The sequence below is a fragment of the Pseudophryne corroboree genome, chromosome 5, assembly GCF_028390025.1.
Source record: "Pseudophryne corroboree isolate aPseCor3 chromosome 5, aPseCor3.hap2, whole genome shotgun sequence".
NCBI lineage: Eukaryota > Metazoa > Chordata > Amphibia > Anura > Myobatrachidae > Pseudophryne > Pseudophryne corroboree.
The window spans coordinates 343,430,074-343,447,655 of record NC_086448.1 but is presented as its reverse complement, the minus strand read 5'-3'; the positions used below and the strand labels follow the sequence as shown (position 1 = coordinate 343,447,655).

General features: G+C 46.7%; 1 protein-coding gene across 8 annotated transcripts in view; it reads left to right on the top strand.

Annotated features, from left to right (window-relative positions):
• The window catches only part of GOLGA4 (golgin A4), a 347,782-nt gene that overhangs the window by 55,132 nt on the left and 275,068 nt on the right, over positions 1-17,582 (top strand). For 7 of the 8 annotated variants that reach the window (XM_063922581.1, XM_063922575.1, XM_063922574.1 and 4 more), the window contains one exon: positions 4,049-4,096. The exons of the other annotated variant lie outside the window; for it this stretch is intronic. In XM_063922581.1, coding sequence (XP_063778651.1) covers positions 4,049-4,096 — 48 coding nt within the window. The remainder of the gene's footprint in view (positions 1-4,048; positions 4,097-17,582) is intronic. 8 annotated transcript variants of the gene reach the window in all.

Here is a 17,582-nt window from a genome sequence, read left to right as displayed (position 1 = left end):
GGCCGCCGGCTTACCGACAGTGTGGCGAGCGCAAATGAGCCCCTTGCGGGCTCGCCACGCTACGGGCACGGTGGCGCGCTACGCGCGCCACACTATTTTATTCTCCCTCCAGGGGGGTCGTGGACCCCCACGAGGGAGAATAAGTGTCGGTATGCCGGCTGTCGGGCTCCCGGCGCCGGTATGCTGGTCGCCGGGAGCCCGACCGCCGGCATACTGAAGACCACCCGTTCATATTGTGATATGGATATACGGGTGGTCTTCTGTATGCCGGCGGTCAGGCTCCCGGCGCTCAGTATACCGGCGCCGGGAGCCCGACAGCCGGCATACCAACACTCATATTTTCCCTCGTGGGGGTCCACGACCCCCATAGAGGGAGAATAAAATAGTGTGGCGTGCGTAGCGCGCCACCGTGCCCGTAGCGTGGCGAGCGCAGCGAGCCCGCAAGGGGCTCATTTGCGCTCGCCACGCTGTCGGTAAGCCTGCGGTCGGGCTCCCGGCGCCGGGATGCTGGTCGCCGGGAGCCCGACCGCCGGCCAGCCGTAGTGAACCCGGATATACAGTGTATATGGTAGTGGGCTGCGCTCCCAAAGGTACAGGTGGCGATTGAAGGTTTGATGCAAGGGAGAAAAGGGTCTTCCACCCCTTATGATAAACTGGTCACACAAAAAGGTTATCCCTGTGCATCACTTTCAGTCAGGAGAAAAATAGAAGTAGTATTGTGATATGCTTTGTTTTGGTATTCACCAAACATGTCTATGTACCTTAAGGCCAAACAGCTCCACTTTACAAACTAATGCGGCCCATACATCAGCTGGGCAATTGCCTGGCACTGATCAGATTCGCTGATTGGGAATCAGAAATTCTGGTCAGTGGACATTGATGATCGGCTATCTATTTGGTTATCTGCGAAAGCCAGCATGATAAAAAAAAATCGTTGACTCGCCAATCCCAATGAGTTTTTGGACGAAAACAGCAAATTGAGGGTTTATGCCATATTGGATTGCCCTGATACTCTGCTGATGTATGGGCCCCTTAAGCCATAAAGCAATGTTTTTGTGTTTGTTTGACTTTGAGAGAAGTGCTCCTGGTTACTATTCCATGAGAGCAATATTTGTCCAGTTTCTGATAGTAGGGACAGGAATTTTACCATTTATTTTGTTAATGAAGGCTTGTAGGTCCCAAGCTGTAGCTTCAAGATCCTTAGGTCAGATGGTATGATGCTCCAAGAAATCTCTGACGGCATGTCAGATTCTGAAACAAACTAGTACTTGTTTCTGTGACGTTATAGACCTTTTGTCTGATGAGCACCAACCGTTGCTTCCCTGAGACCATTGCAGGTGTTTTTAATTTTAAACCTGAATCCCATCCAGACCATATTCCAAAGGTTGTTTTTTTGTTTTTGTTTTTTTGCCTTTATTGTTATGAAAGCAATGAAGCGGTACATTCATTTTTCACATCTATCTTCTTTTTGTTGGCCTATTTCTTTGTCATTGTTTAAAAACAACAACAAAAAATAAATTCTGTTATGTGGGTTATTTGTCTTGTCCCATCAGATTTATCAATTTTAGCACTTCATAGGAATTAAATGTTTGAGTAGTGCTGTGTAAACATACAGATTTGAAACTGGATGTATTGTCTTCTTCACATGACCGTATTTAGGCATTATCCAAGACCATTCATTTTTATCAGCTTCTATATGATAAAGATGATAGCTGATTAAAATTCAGTTATCGCTTTGGTGTAGAACTGACATTGCATTACATGTGTAGCGTGCACACCTGCCTCTTTCACTGGTTACCATCCAGTCACCAGTGAAGCGTCACTGTGTAACACCCACCTGGCCCATATCTCTCGCCCCACTGGTGAAAGGATGGAGATGGTACGACATCTGAAGAATTCGTGGAGGTGGATTGGAGGAAAAGGTAAGTGGAAAGAAAACAGTGAGGTGGGTGGAAGGGCCAAGAGAGAAGGAGGCTGAGGAGTCAGTGGGGTTATTTACAAAGAGATACTTCTGTAAGTGTGTTTATGCCTTAAGGCGGGTACACACTGGTAGCTATATCTGCCGATCAATTGATCGGCAGATATATCTGTGGATGGATCGGGCAGTGTGTTGAGCATACACACTGCCCAATCCGTTGGGGACTGACGTCATGAAATGAACCGCCCGTACACACAGCAACGCACCAATATATCGGTAGATATATTGGCCATCGGCTGCGCTGCGGGGCCAACGCAATACGTCTGTGAACGACGGAGTTCACAGACGTATCGGCCGCACACACTGGCCGACGGATCCGCGATATATCGGCCGTTCAAGAGAACGGACGATATATCGGCTAGTGTGTACCCACCTTTAGATTTATAAGGACAATGCTTTTACTAGCAAGACACAGGTATTTATTTTGTTTCTATAAAACCTGCTCATACTTGAGATGTGGTTATGTACAATATGAAGGAATAATTTGGTTCCAATCTGAATGGCTTTGTGAGCCATGTTTTATTGCCCCACCCATGAGTTATAACACTAAATTTACAATGTTCCGTTTTCCTGGCCAGAGGTAAAGTCTGCTGCCTGTGCTGACACAGAACACATTGCCAAGGTTTCCTATTACAAGTGCCAAGTCTGTGACTTGTCGGAAAGCTTGTGTGGATCTCTGCCCAGTTGTCCGTGCTAATGTGCTTCCCTAAATGCTTTGTGACTCTATATTGTATATTTTCAGGAACTAATACCTATATTGCATGGGTGTAAGCGGCTTGTTAATTTTCATAAAAGAAGCAGCATAACCTTTCAACTAAACCTATGTTCATGTCCATATTGGTTGTGGGGTGTATTCAGTAATGCATTTATAATTTTTGTATGATGTAAATGCACAAACACTAATGTTGCATACTGCTCATTATGGTAGATTGTTAATTTACATACAGATGTGTCCTCCTACATTATTGCTGCAGTTACACCAAACATCCCCTCTCAGCGTGCCAAGTCCGGGTATGTTCTTTGTCTTTTTACCCATAAATGTGTCTTGCTTGCAATGGGCTATGACTTGGACTGTGCTGATTCATTTGATATGCCACACTGGAATACAGTATCTGTGTGTGACTCTGTTCTCTGAATCTGTATACGAAGTTCTGCTATGCAGCAGCCGCGGCTCTTTTCCATACTAAGTTCTGTTGTGGTATGTATACCGTCTCAGTCACACACAGGTATAAAGGTGTTGTGTATCATATTAATCGGCACAGTCTCCCGGTGAGTCCTAGTCGCATCATATTGTAACTAAGACGCACTTTTTGGGTAAAATACGGCCAAAGCTAGCTGACTCGCACCAGGCGTCTCATGACATATTAAGGCTAATTGTATGAGGATTCACCTGTAGCTATAAATTTGAACAATTTTTTTATGTATAACAATAGTGTAATTTGGGCTTTTAGCCAACATGCTTTCTAATATAGGTATTAACAAAATAAAATCCTTACTGGTATAAAAACGTATATCTGTAATTTACAGTTTGGGTAAATTCAGAAATTGTCTAAGCTGTAAAACACAGAAATGTCTTCAGATACAAATGAGCAAGTATGGGATTTGTTATTTGGAATACATGGTATGCTGTGTTTTCAGTAGAAAGCGGTTACGCCATAACGTAGTACACCAGGATTAAAATGGGTTCAGTTTAATTTAAATAAACTCTATTTTATTCTATGCCCATGCATGTAATTGTTTATCTGTGCTCCTCGTAGTGATTATAGGAGGAGACATTTGATCATGTCTGTGCATATGACATGATCACCAAGTAGTGCTAGTTATTTATTCATTTTTTATATGTTTTTGCTATTTAGAGCTTTCTGGATATTAGGTTTCCAGGCAACATATCCCAAAGCTGTATTTGTATATTGTCCTGAACACACATTCTGCATTTAGCTGCAATAGAAGTAATTATTACTAATTCCTGTTGTACAGAGTTAACATGACATAAATGCTCAGTTACTATGTCTAATAAAACAGTTGATATTGTACATGTATAATAGCATATACCTTCAACTCTTTACCCAGAACATGTCCAGGTCTGCAGACGGTGTAAACGGCAATGACTCCACTCAGGTGAGTCCATCTTAAAACAGTTGAACATAGTTTATGCCAATATGTTGTTCCTGCAGAATTTCACAAGATTGCTCTCCTTGCCGAAATAATAAGTATTATTCAAAAGTTGCAAACATCTCCAATTTAGAAAAGACTGACATGTAGTATATTCTTATATACTGTAGATGTCTCTGCTGCTTCTGCTATCTATGGAAGGGGAAATACTAGCACATGGGTAGACTAGCTCAATGTTGACTATAAAGATGAGTAAAGATCCTTTCATTTTATTGTTGCTTTAAAACTATAAAAAGTGAACCTGCATTTTAGCAATGTCAAATCCTTACAAGACAGTGTAACTTATACATGTTTATGCAGGAGTATATAGTTCCTGTTATATAAATGTGCACAAGCCCCCCCCCCCCCCCCCAAGTTTTATTACTGTGTATTTGAATGTTTAACAATATAAATAAGCCTAGGCCGCCTTATGTCATATACTTTGGACATTCTTGGAGGTATATTTACAAAACGGTGACTCTGACACGCAAAATGGCTAGGTGCTTCGCCGTAAATATATCCCATAGTATATATCACATAAGAATAGATTTCTCCACCATTATGCCTAGTACTAGTAGTTTTTTTCTGTGGATACTCAGCACAACTTGCCCTTTGTACACAGTACCTAGTGTTCACTCTAGGCTGTTTTAGCAGGGCGCCGCGCCCTGCCTGTTTTTTAACAGGCAAAACCCGCCCTGCCCCTTTTGCGGCGCCCTGCTAGAACAGCCGCCCGCTCCCTGCCCTCCCGGCGTGTATAGATGCCGTGCGCATGCGCGCGGCATCCATTCACGCATTGGGAGAGGGCTGGGGGAAGCCCAGCACCGACGGAGGTGCTGGGCACGCCCCCAACAGTGACGTCGCCGGCCACAGACGCTCTCTATAGTAGCGTCTGTGGGCCGCACCGCCCCCTAAAATGACGGAAGCGTGGCCACGCCCCCTAATTTGCGTGGCCGCCCCCCCATTTCGGACGCGCCGCGCGCGCACATGTGCCCCCCTGAGTCCGGCGCCCTGCCCCTTTTCACTCCTAGAGTGAACACTAAGTACCAACAAGGATTTGTTTTTTGCAAGTTTCGTTTTTATAACTACTTCTGGTAAACAGGGAAATTATTAGAGATGTGCACCGGAAATTTTTTGAGTTTTGGATTCGATTCCGCGGCCGTGTTTTGGATTAGGAAGCGTTTTGGCAAAACCTCCCTGAAATTTTTTTGTCTGATTCGGGTGTGTTTTGGATTCGGGTGTTTTTTTCCAAAAAACCCTCAAAAACAGCTTAAATCATAGAATTTGGGGGTAATTTTGATCCTATAGTATTATTAACCTCAATAACCATAATTTCTCTATCGTCCTAGTGGATGCTGGGGTTCCTGAAAGGACCATGGGGAATAGCGGCTCCGCAGGAGACAGGGCACAAAAAGTAAAGCTTTACGATCAGGTGGTGTGTACTGGCTCCTCCCCCTATGACCCTCCTCCAAGCCTCAGTTAGAATTTTGTGCCCGGCCGAGAAGGGTGCAATCTAGGTGGCTCTCCTAAAGAGCTGCTTAGAAAAGTTTAGCTTAGGTTTTTTATTTTACAGTGAGTCCTGCTGGCAACAGGATCACTGCAACGAGGGACTTAGGGGAGAAGAAGTGAACTCACCTGCGTGCAGGATGGATTGGCTTCTTGGCTACTGGACATCAGCTCCAGAGGGACGATCACAGGTACAGCCTGGATGGTCACCGGAGCCTTGCCGCCGGCCCCCTTGCAGATGCTGAAGTAAGAAGAGGTCCAGAATCGGCGGCAGAAGACTCCTCAGTCTTCTAAAGGTAGCGCACAGCACTGCAGCTGTGCGCCATTTTCCTCTCAGCACACTTCACACGGCAGTCACTGAGGGTGCAGGGCGCTGGGAGGGGGGCGCCCTGGGAGGCAAATGAAAACCTATTTTGGCTAAAAATACCTCACATATAGCCTCCGGAGGCTATATGGAGATATTTAACCCCTGCCAGAATCCGTTAAGAGCGGGAGACGAGGCCGCCGAAAAAGGGGCGGGGCCTATCTCCTCAGCACACAGCGCCATTTTCCCTCACAGAAAGGCTGGAGGGAAGGCTCCCAGGCTCTCCCCTGCACTGCACTACAGAAACAGGGTTAAAACAGAGAGGGGGGGCACTAATTTGGCGTTAGAAATATATAAAAAAGATGCTATAAGGGAAAACACTTATATAAGGTTGTCCCTATATAATTATAGCGTTTTTGGTGTGTGCTGGCAAACTCTCCCTCTGTCTCTCCAAAGGGCTAGTGGGTCCTGTCCTCTATCAGAGCATTCCCTGTGTGTGTGCTGTGTGTCGGTACGTGTGTGTCGACATGTATGAGGACGATGTTGGTGAGGAGGCGGAGCAATTGCCTGTAATGGTGATGTCACTCTCTAGGGAGTCGACACCGGAATGGATGGCTTATTTAGGGAATTACGTGATAATGTCAACACGCTGCAAGGTCGGTTGACGACATGAGACGGCCGACAAACAATTAGTACCGGTCCAGACGTCTCAAAAACACCGTCAGGGGTTTTAAAACGCCCGTTTACTTTAGTCGGTCGACACAGACACAGACAGGGACACTGAATCCAGTGTCGACGGTGAATAAACAAACGTATTCCTTATTAGGGCCACACGTTAAAGGCAATGAAGGAGGTGTTACATATTTCTGATACTACAAGTACCACAAAAGAGGGTATTATGTGGGATGTGAAAAAACTACCGTAGTTTTTCCTGAATCAGATAAATTAAATAAAGTGTGTGATGATGCGTGGGTTCCCCCCGATAGAAAATTATGGGCGGTATACCCTTTCCCGCCAGAAGTTAGGGCGCGTTGGGAAACACCCCTTAGGGTGGATAAGGCGCTCACACGCTTATCAAAACAAGTGGCGGTACCGTCTATAGATAGGGCCGTCCTCAAGGACCAGCTGACAGGAGGCTGGAAAATATCATAAAAAGTATATACACACATACTGGTGTTATACTGCGACCAGCGATCGCCTCAGCCTGGATGTGCAGAGCTGGGGTGGCTTGGTCGGATTCCCTGACTAAAAATATTGATACCCTTGACAGGGACAGTATTTTATTGACTATAGAGCATTTAAAGGATGCATTTCTATATATGCGAGATGCACAGAGGGATATTTGCACTCTGGCATCAAGAGTAAATGCGATGTCCATATCTGCCAGAAGATGTTATGGACACGACAGTGGTCAGGTGATGCAGATTCCAAACGGCACAAAGGTGTATTGCCGTATAAAGGAAGAGGAGTTATTTGGGGTCGGTCCATCGGACCTGGTGGCCACGGCAACTGCTGGAAAATCCACCGTTTTTACCCTAAGTCACATCTCTGCAGAAAAAGACACCGTCTTTTCAGCCTCAGTCCTTTCGTCCCTATAAGATCATATCTGCCCAGGGATAGAGGAAAGGGAAGAAGACTGCAGCAGGCAGCCCATTCCCAGGAACAGAAGCGTTCCACCGCTTCTGACAAGTTCTCAGCATGGCGCTGAGACTGTACAGGACCCCTGGATCCTACAAGTAGTATCCCAGGGGTACAGATTGGAATGTCGAGACGTCTCCCCTTCGCAGGCTCCTGAAGTCTGCTTTACCAAGGTCTCCCTCCGACAAGGAGGCAGTATGGGAAAAAATTCACAAGCTGTATTCCCAGCAGGTGATAATTAAATTACCCCTCCTGACTTCCGGTTCCGGCACCGCATGGAGTGACACGCTGCTTAGAAGCTCCGGTGCCCGCGGCCACTGACCTCTAACATATCGCCCATTTTGGGCGTCCATTGAGCGGTCACTCACACCGGCCCGCTCCCCGCACATCCGGCCCCCCTCTATGGACCGATTCCTAGCTCCTACGATGCAGGGAAAGCCTCCACGGGCCAAATCTGAAAGCCGCGGCTCGGCTTCCAAGATGGCCGCCGCAGCTTCTCTGGAGACCGGAGCTCGAACGGCGGGTACCTCAGCTCCTCCCTCGGCCCCTGTGCCCAGCGTCTCTCCATCCCTTGCTGGGTCCGCTGCCCTAGGCACGTTACTGCCCTCCTCTACCCCGGGGCATTCCTTGTCCTATGAGGACATTGTTAGAGCGGTGAAAGAGACCGTCCAGCCGTTATTTCAAGAACAAGCACAGCTGCATGCTGCTGCACTACAGCAAGCTGTCCTGGATATTAAAAGCCAGTATAAACAACTGTCCAAGCGTGTTTTACAAGTGGAACATACTGCTGGTGAAAATTTTCAGCAAATCGCTGAACTCTCCGACATCTCCGCTAAACTGCAGAAATCAGAAAACCTGGTATGGTCTAAGATCGACGATCTAGAAAATAGATCGCGCAGAAACAATCTCAGGCTCATTGGGCTCCCAGAGACGATTAAGGGCCAAGCTCTTTATCACTTCCTTCGACACACACTTCCTGATCTTCTTGGAATTCAAGATATTTGCTCGGATCTCGTGGTAGAACGTGCACACAGAACAGGCCCTGGTCGCTCCGCTGCATCCAACCGACCACGAGCTGTGCTATTTCGGTGTCTCAACTACCTCCATAAAGAGGCCCTGTGGTCTGCTTCCCGCCGTATAAGAGACCTTGTTTGGGAAGATGCCAAATTATTAATTTTCCAGGACTTCTCCCCGGAGCTTACCAGGCTACGAAAGGCGTTCTCCCCCACATGCTCAAAATTAGCCCAAGAGGGCCGAAAGTTTGCTCTACTCTACCCTGCACGCCTGAGGATTTTCGATGGCACGTCTTTTAAGGACTTCCACACCCCGGAGGATGCTGCCGCTTATCTTTCGGAGACCGAAGCCTCCGACCAAGTGCCGAAATAGCCGTCTTTTACAGACACTGCTCTGTAACTATCCTGCTTCATTGTTGCCTGGACTTAGTCACCCTCGACATACATTTATTTCTTATCCCCACCCCGTGGACTATAAGTTCCTCTGTTAGTCTTATTTGGACCTTCTCGCTAATCCCTCAGTGGTCTTCTGGGTGATGTATATATAATCTTAAAGTGACATAAGCTTCCTCTAAGCAATGTATACCTATATGCCTGTTTCTAGTTTTATATAGTTCTATATGCTTGGATGCCTGTTTTGCCCATCCATTTAGGGGTAGGCTGATGTCATCCTGACCGCTCACTCATATCCCCTATCCCTCTCCCCCCCCCCCTCCCCCCTTCCACTCCCTATTTCTCCCTCCCCTATACCCCACTCCCCTTACCCTTCTCCCTCTCTCTCTCCCCCCCCCCCCCCCCATCCCCTATGCTGCTCATTATAGTGGTCGCTGGCTAGGAGCACTGCCCTCCTTGCTGCCCTTGGTTATTACTTTAATTATAATACCGTGAAGTTGTTTACACGAATATTGTTGTGGGACCCCCCGGTGGGTCTAATATTTTCTTCTCATCTCTATGTCTCTACTATCCTTGTGTCTTCCCCCTCCCCTCCTTCCTCTTGTGTCTTTTCCCACCCTACACTGCTTATGGGTTTGTAAGATGTCTTCCTGTATGATTACTCACTACTCAAAGCCCCATGTCTTCTATTAAGGTGGGCACATGGAATGTTGGGGGTATCCACTCCCCTATCAAGAGGAAGAAGATTCTACTCTATTTAAATAGATTACATATGGATTTGGTGTTTATACAGGAGACGCACCTTCTCACCCCAGAGGCCCAAAAATTGGGTGTTTTGGGCTGGCAGGTACTCTTAGACGCTCCCTATTCTTCTAAGGCTAGGGGTGTATTGATCCTCGCTAAAAGTAGCTTGCATATTGAAGTCATTACTTCCCTGTGCGATCCTGCTGGTAGATTCCTAATACTTGAAATTTTACTTCATAATACCAAGTATGTTTTATGTTCTGTGTATGCTCCAAACTCTTATTCAAAAGGTTTTTTTAAGAGTCTCATAACAACACTGTGCCCGTTTATGCCATGTCCAATGATTGTGGGCGGAGACTTTAATATTGTGGCCTCCGCTTATATGGATTCGAACTCCTCCGCTCGTGCACGCTCCCCTCCTACCCTAGGTGTCACCTTTTTTGCACAACAACTGCATCTGACTGATGCTTGGAGATTTCTTCATCCCACTGACAGGGAGTACTCGTGTCTCTCGGCTGCTCACGACACACTGTCCAGAATAGACTTCTTATTGCTCTCAGATTCCCTGATTCCCCAAAATGCTGAAGCACAGATGGAAACAATTTCTCTTTCTGATCACGCCCTAGTTTGGGTTTCCCTTACCACCTCATTAGACTATGGCTCCTTTAAATGCTGGCGTTTCCCCACTTCCTTTACCTCTTCCCTACAATTTCGGAACAGGTTGGAGGCATTTTGGGAGGAGTTCAGACTGGATAATGCAGCTATTGCTGAAACCGATCCCTTATTGTTCTGGCAGACCTCAAAGGCGGTTATACGCGGTAGGCTTGTGGAATATACCTCCACAAGAAAGAAACAATTTCTTTCTGAATTTAAAACCTCACAACGCTGCCTAACTGATGCCTACCAACACTTCAAACAGTCCCCGTCTCCTGCCTCAAAGAAGGTATATTTAGATTGCAAGTCTCAGTTTGGTGCTGTACTGGCATTAATGGGCGACCGCCATACATTTAGCAGAAATCACCGTTTTCATAGGTACGGCAATAAAACGGGCCGTCTCCTTTCAAATCTTCTGCGGGGTTCAGTGCCGTCCTCGGTGATCCAGACATTGAAACGAGACGATGGCTCGTTGGCTACCAGATCTGTGGACATGGCGCAGATCCTCTCAGAATTTTATACTGATATTTACTCCCCCCCTCCCCTCGATCAAGCAGCTAAAACTTCTTTCTGGGACTCTGTTTCCTTGCCTCAAATATCAACATCGGTGAAGGGGGATCTTTGCTTGCCGATTACTACCCAGGAGGTGGAAGCGGCAATTAAACATCTTAAGCCCATGAAAGCACCTGGACCCGATGGTTTCTCTGGGGAATTCTACAAAATGCTCATACTTAAATTGCTGGATCCTTTGACCCTGGTATTTAATAGCATTTTATCTTCCCATTCCCTCCCTCTGTACTTTAACGAAGCCCTGATACGTCTCCTTCCCAAACCGGGAAGGGATCCCCATCTCCCCGGTTCATACCGCCCCATCTCCTTGCTCAACGTCGACTATAAACTCTTTACGAAAATTATTGCAGATAGGTTAAAAGGATTACTCCCCTCCATTATCCATCCTGACCAAACTGGTTTCATCTCAGGCCGACACTCCACTAACAATATCCGTAAAGTTCTTGCCGCGGCCACCTGGTTACACTCCAGCGGAGACCCTGACCCTCAATACATCCTCTCCCTGGACGCGGAGAAAGCGTTTGATCTTGTCAGTTGGGATCACCTATACACGACGCTGGATAAGTTTGGGTTTCCGCTGGACCTGATCAACATGATACGTAATTTGTATTCCCCCTCCTCATCTCGCATCATGTGTAATGGCTACCTGTCGGCTCCTATTCCTCTTCACCGAGGCACAAGGCAGGGCTGCCCCCTTTCCCCACTATTATTTGCTATCGCCATAGAGCCCCTGGCTATTAAACTGCGGCATCTCCCAGAATACTCCGGAGTATTGGTTCATGGCCATGAGCTCCGTGTGAGTTTGTTTGCAGATGACATGCTCCTCTTTATTTCACGACCTGAGACCTCTGTCCCGTCGATCATGCTGGCTATTTCTGAGTTTGGTGCTTTTGCGGGATATCGTGTTAATGCCTCTAAGTCTGAACTCTTCCCACTCAACTCGATTGCCTGTCAGCGCCCCCCGGTGCCAGTTCTCACTCAATTTAAGAGAAACACCTTAGGCCTTAAATACTTGGGTATATATATCCCTGTGAATATCTTAGACCTATACTCAGTCAACTATACCGCTGTTTTTAACAAAGTTTCCCAATTGCTATCCACCTGGTCATCTCTTCCTGTGTCCCTACTAGGAAGAGTAGCTATTTTGAAGAGTATTGCATTCCCCAAGATCTCTTATCTACTCCAGATGATTCCTATCCAGCCCCCTACTAAAGACTTAAAAGAATGTGATAGAATGTTCTCCAAATTCCTGTGGAATCACAAGAGGTCTCGGATTTCTTTACCTAAACTTAAACTCCCCCGTGCCCAGGGTGGCTTGGCTGTACCAGACCTCTTGGCTTTCTTCCAGGCCGCGAACTTTAGGTATATCTCGGATTGGCTAAGGGGCACCTCCTCATATGTTAATTATGACATGGAACAGAGCCTTGTACACCCTTACGACTTAAGGGCTTTGCTACATACCCCGAAAGCTTTGCTCCCACCAATGGTACGCCCTAATATTCTTTTCTGGGACGCCTATCGTTCCTGGTGGGCCATTAACAAGGCCCTACATCGCAACCCAGAATACTCTCCTTTCATCCCATTGTGCGGAAACCCCTGCTTCACTCCTCCCCTTGACAATACCAAATTCCTCACATGGAAATCTAGGGGCATAGCCCTCATTCGTGATGTGTTCGACCCGGGTGGCCATGTATTGTCATTCGCGGATCTAGCCGAGAGACACGGTGTGCCCTCATCTGATTTCTTCATGTTCCTACAAGTACGCCATTTTGTACAAACTCTCCCCATCCCTCCTGTGCACGAGCGGAGAAAGGATCCCTTGTCCGCCCTGCTGGTCACGTTACCTACCTTTTCATATAAGATATGCTGGTTATACCGGGACTTGTTGCCCGGCAAGCCGGAGGTATTCTGGCCCCCCATGTTGTCAAAATGGTCGAGTGAGTGGTCCTGGGACCCATCGGTGGAGTGCTTCCTCTCCCCCCTTCCTGCTATACTGAAAGCCCTGCATTCTGCCCAGCTTCAGGAAATCCACTTCAAATTTTTACATCGGGCATATATTGCCCCGGGACAACGCAAATATATGGTCTCTACAGACTCTGGTCGTTGCCCCAAATGTAAAGCACCAAATGCTCTCTTTATGCATAACTTTTGGCATTGTCCGAAAATTAAACGATTCTGGAATAAAGTAGTATGGTATATAAAATCCACCTTCCGGATCTCTCTCCCTATGGACCCAGCGGCACTCCTCGGCCTTAATACTACAACCTGGCGTTTACATCCATCCCAGACATACTGCATTCCGTTTTTATATGTACTATTGACCCTGGGGAAAAAGTTAATTCTGAATCATTGGATATATCGAACCTCCCCCTCCCTAGGTAACCTCAAGTCTTTACTTACTAATACACTATACTTTGAACGCCAATCAACTCTCCCAGACCTTGACCGCAACGCTTTGCGCTTTTATAAGAAATGGGGACTATACATTGACTCTCTTCTACCCCCACAACGAACTCATATACTGAAATTGTTTGATTCCCTTAGTTGGGATTCTTACCGCAGACTAGGTATCCCTATTGGTGATGATCCACCTTCGGCATCAGGGTGATGCTCGCTTTCGTACCTTGATACTGAGCGATTTGATCCCCACAGTCCCTAGGAATGTGCCTTATCATGTACGATGAATATTTGTTAGGCATCTGCAACCCCCCCCCCCCCCCCCCCCTCCTCCCTCACACTTCTTATCCATGTCTTTGTTGTCTTTCTTTCTTCTTTCTTTTTCTCTATGATTGTCTAGTTGATTTTGGTTTGGCACATATGTGACAATGTGCAGTTTTTCTTCAATAATATATTATAGGCCTAAAATGCTGTTTATAATCATCACTGCTGATGCTTTGATATGGTCCTCTGCACTGCTCGCTCCTATACACACCACCAGGGGTAGTGGTGATGTTTGATACTATGCCACACCTTTGTTGCCTATTATGTAATCCATAAGTATAAGCATTTTACATGCACTTTGTACTGCATTGTTTCTCTGCCTTTTTCTCTCTTTATGTCTCTATGTGGAAAAACTAATAAACATATTTTCAAAAAAAAAAAAAAAAAAAAATTACCCCTCCTACTACAAGAAAAGGGGTATTATTCCACACTATATTGTGGTACTGAAGCCAGAAGGCTAGGTGAGACTTATTCTAAAAAAAAAATAAAAATTTTTTTGAACACTTACAAAGGTTCAAATCAAGATGGAGTCACTCAGAGCAGTGATAACGAACCAGGAAGAAGGGGACTATATAGTGTCCCGGGACATCAGGGATGCTTACCTCTATGTCCCAAATTTGCCCTTCTCACTAAGGGTACCTCAGGTTCGTGGTGCAGAACTGTCACTATCAGTTTCAGACGCTGCCGTTTGGATTGTCCACGGCACCCCGGGTCTTTACCAAGGTAATGGCCGAAATGATGATTCTTCTTCGAAGAAAAGGCGTCTTAATTATCCCTTACTTGGACGATCTCCTGATAAGGGCATAGTCCAGGGAACAGTTGGAGGTCGGAGTAGCACTATCTCGGATACTGCTACAACAGCACGGGTGGATTCTAAATATTCCAAAATCGCAGCTGATCCCGACGACACGTCTGCTGTGCCTAGGGATGATTCTGGACACAGTCCAGAAAAAGGTGTTTCTCCCGGAAGAGAAAGCCAGGGAGTTATCCGAGCTAGTCAGGAACCTCCTAAAAACAGTGCATCATTGCACAAGGGTCCTGGTAAAAATGGTGGCTTCCTACGAAGCAATTCCATTCGGCAGATTTCACGCAAGAACTTTTCAGTGGGATCTGCTGGACAAATGGTCCGGATCGCATCTTCAGATGCATCAGCGGATAACCCTATATCCAAGGACAAGGGTGTCTCTCCTGTGGTGGTTATAGAGTGCTCATCTTCTAGAGGGCCGCAGATTCGGCATTCAGGATTGGATGCTGGTGACCACGGAGCCCAGCCCGAGAGGCTGGGGAGCAGTCACACAAGGAAAAAATTTCCAGGGAGTGTGATCAAGTCTGGAGACTTTTCTCCACATAAATATACTGGAGCTAAGGGTAAATTTATAATGCTCTAAGCTTAGCAAGACCTCTGCTTCAAGGTCAGCCGGTATTCATCCAGTGGGAAAAACATCACGGCAGTCGCCCACGTAAACAGACAGGGCGACACAAGAAGCAGGAGGGCAATGGCAAAAACTGCAAGGACTTTTCGCTGGGCGGAAAATCATGTGATAGCACTGTCAGCAGTGTTTCATCCCGGGAATGGAAACTGGGAAGCAGACTTCCTCAGCAGGCACGACCTCCACCCGGGAGAGTGGAAACTTCATCGGGAAGTTTTTTCCACATGATTGTAAACCGTTGGGAAATACCAAAGGTGGACATGATGGCGTCCCGTCTGAACAAAAAACGGGACAGGTATTGCGCCAGGTCAAGAGACCCTCAGGCAATAGCTGTGGACGTTCTGGTAACACCGTGGGTGTACCAGTCGGTGTATGTGTTCCCTCCTCTGCTTCTCATACCTAAGGTGCTGAGAATTATAAGACGTAGAGGAGTAAGAACTATACTCATGGCTCCGGATTGGCAAAGAAGGACTTGGTACCCGGAACTTCAAGAGATGCTTACAGAGGTCTTATGGCCTCTGCCGCTAAGAAGGGACTTGCTTCAGCAAGTACCATGTCTGTTCCAAGACTTACCGCAGCTGCGTTTGTCGGCATGGCGGTGGAACGCCGGATCCTAAGGGAAAAAGGCATTCCGGAAGAGGTCATTCCTACCCTGGTCAAAGCCAGAAAGGAGGTGACCGCACAACATTATCACCACATGTGGCGAAAATATGTTGCGTGGTGTGAGGCCAGGAAGGCCCCACAAAGAAATTTCAACTCGGTCGTTTCCTGCATTTCCTGCAAACAGGAGTGTCTATGGGCCTCAAATTGGGGTCCATTAAGGTTCAAATTTCGGCCCTGTCGATTTTCTTCCAGAAAGAATTGGCTTCAGTTCCTGAAGTCCAGAAGTTTGTCAAGGGAGTATTGCATATACAACCCCCTTTTGTGCCTCCAGTGGCACTGTGGGATCTCAACGTAGTTCTGGGATTCCTCAAATCACATTGGTTTAAAACCAGTCAAATCTGTGGATTTGAAGCATCTCACATGAAAAGTGACCATGCTCTTGGCCCTGGCCTGGACCAGGCGAGTGTCAAATTGGTGGTTTTTTCTCAAAAAAGCCCATATCTGTTTGTCCATTCGGACAGGGCAGAGCTGCGGACTCGTCCCCAGTTCTCTCCCTAAGGTGGTGTCAGTGTTTCACCTGAACCAGCTTATTGTGGTGCCTTGCACCTACTAGGAACTTGGAGGACTCCAAGTTGCTAGATGTTGTCAGGGCCCTGAAAATATGTTCCAGGACGGCTGGAGTCAGGAAAACTGACTTGCTGTTATCCTGTATGCACCCAACAAACTGGGTGCTCTTGCTTCTAAGCAGACTATTGCTAGTTGGATGTGTAATACAATTCAGCTTGCACATTCTGTGGCAGGCCTGCCACAGCCAAAATATGTAAATGCCCATTCCACAAGGAAGGTGGGCTCATCTTGGGCGGCTGCCCGAGGGGTCTCGGCTTTACAACTTTGCCGAGCGGTTATTTAGTCAGGGGCAAGCACGTTTGTAAAATCTTACAAATTTGATACCCTGGCTAAGGAGGACCTGGAGTTCTCTCATTCGGTGCTGCAGAGTCATCCGCACTCTCCCGCCCGTTTGGGAGCTTTGGTATTATCCCCATGGTCCTTTCAGGAACCCCAGCATCCACTAGGACGATAGAGAAAATAAGAATTTACTTACCGATAATTCTATTTCTCGGAGTCCGTAGTGGATGCTGGGCGCCCATCCCAAGTGCGGATTGTCTGCAATACTTGTACATAGTTACAAAAATCGTGTTATTATTGTTGTGAGCCATCTTTTCAGAGGCTCCGCTGTTATCATACTGTTAACTGGGTTCAGATCACAGGTTGTACAGTGTGATTGGTGTGGCTGGTATGAGTCTTACCCGGGATTCAAAATCCTTCCTTATTGTGTACGCTCGTCCGGGCACAGTACCTAACTGAGGCTTGGAGGAGGGTCATAGGGGGAGGAGCCAGTACACACCACCTGATCGTAAAGCTTTACTTTTTGTGCCCTGTCTCCTGCGGAGCCGCTATTCCCCATGGTCCTTTCAGGAACCCCAGCATCCACTACGGACTCCGAGAAATAGAATTATCGGTAAGTAAATTCTTATTTTCCACTCATTTCCAGTCTATTCTGAACACCTCACACCTCACAATACTATTTTTAGTCCTAAAATTTGCACCGAGGTCGCTGGATGACTAAGCTAAGCGACCCAAGAGGGCGGCACAAACACCTGGCCCATCTAGGAGTGGCACTGCAGTGTCAGACAGGATGGCACTTCAAAAAATTGGCCCCAAACAGCACATGATGAAAAGAAAAGAGAAAAAGAAGTGCACTATGGTTGCTGGATGGCTAAGCTAAGCGACACAAACACCTCAATATCAGGAATTATTCGTTCTAATCAATGGTATTATTGGTCCAAATCACTGGAAGAAAATGACAAAATCACTGGAAT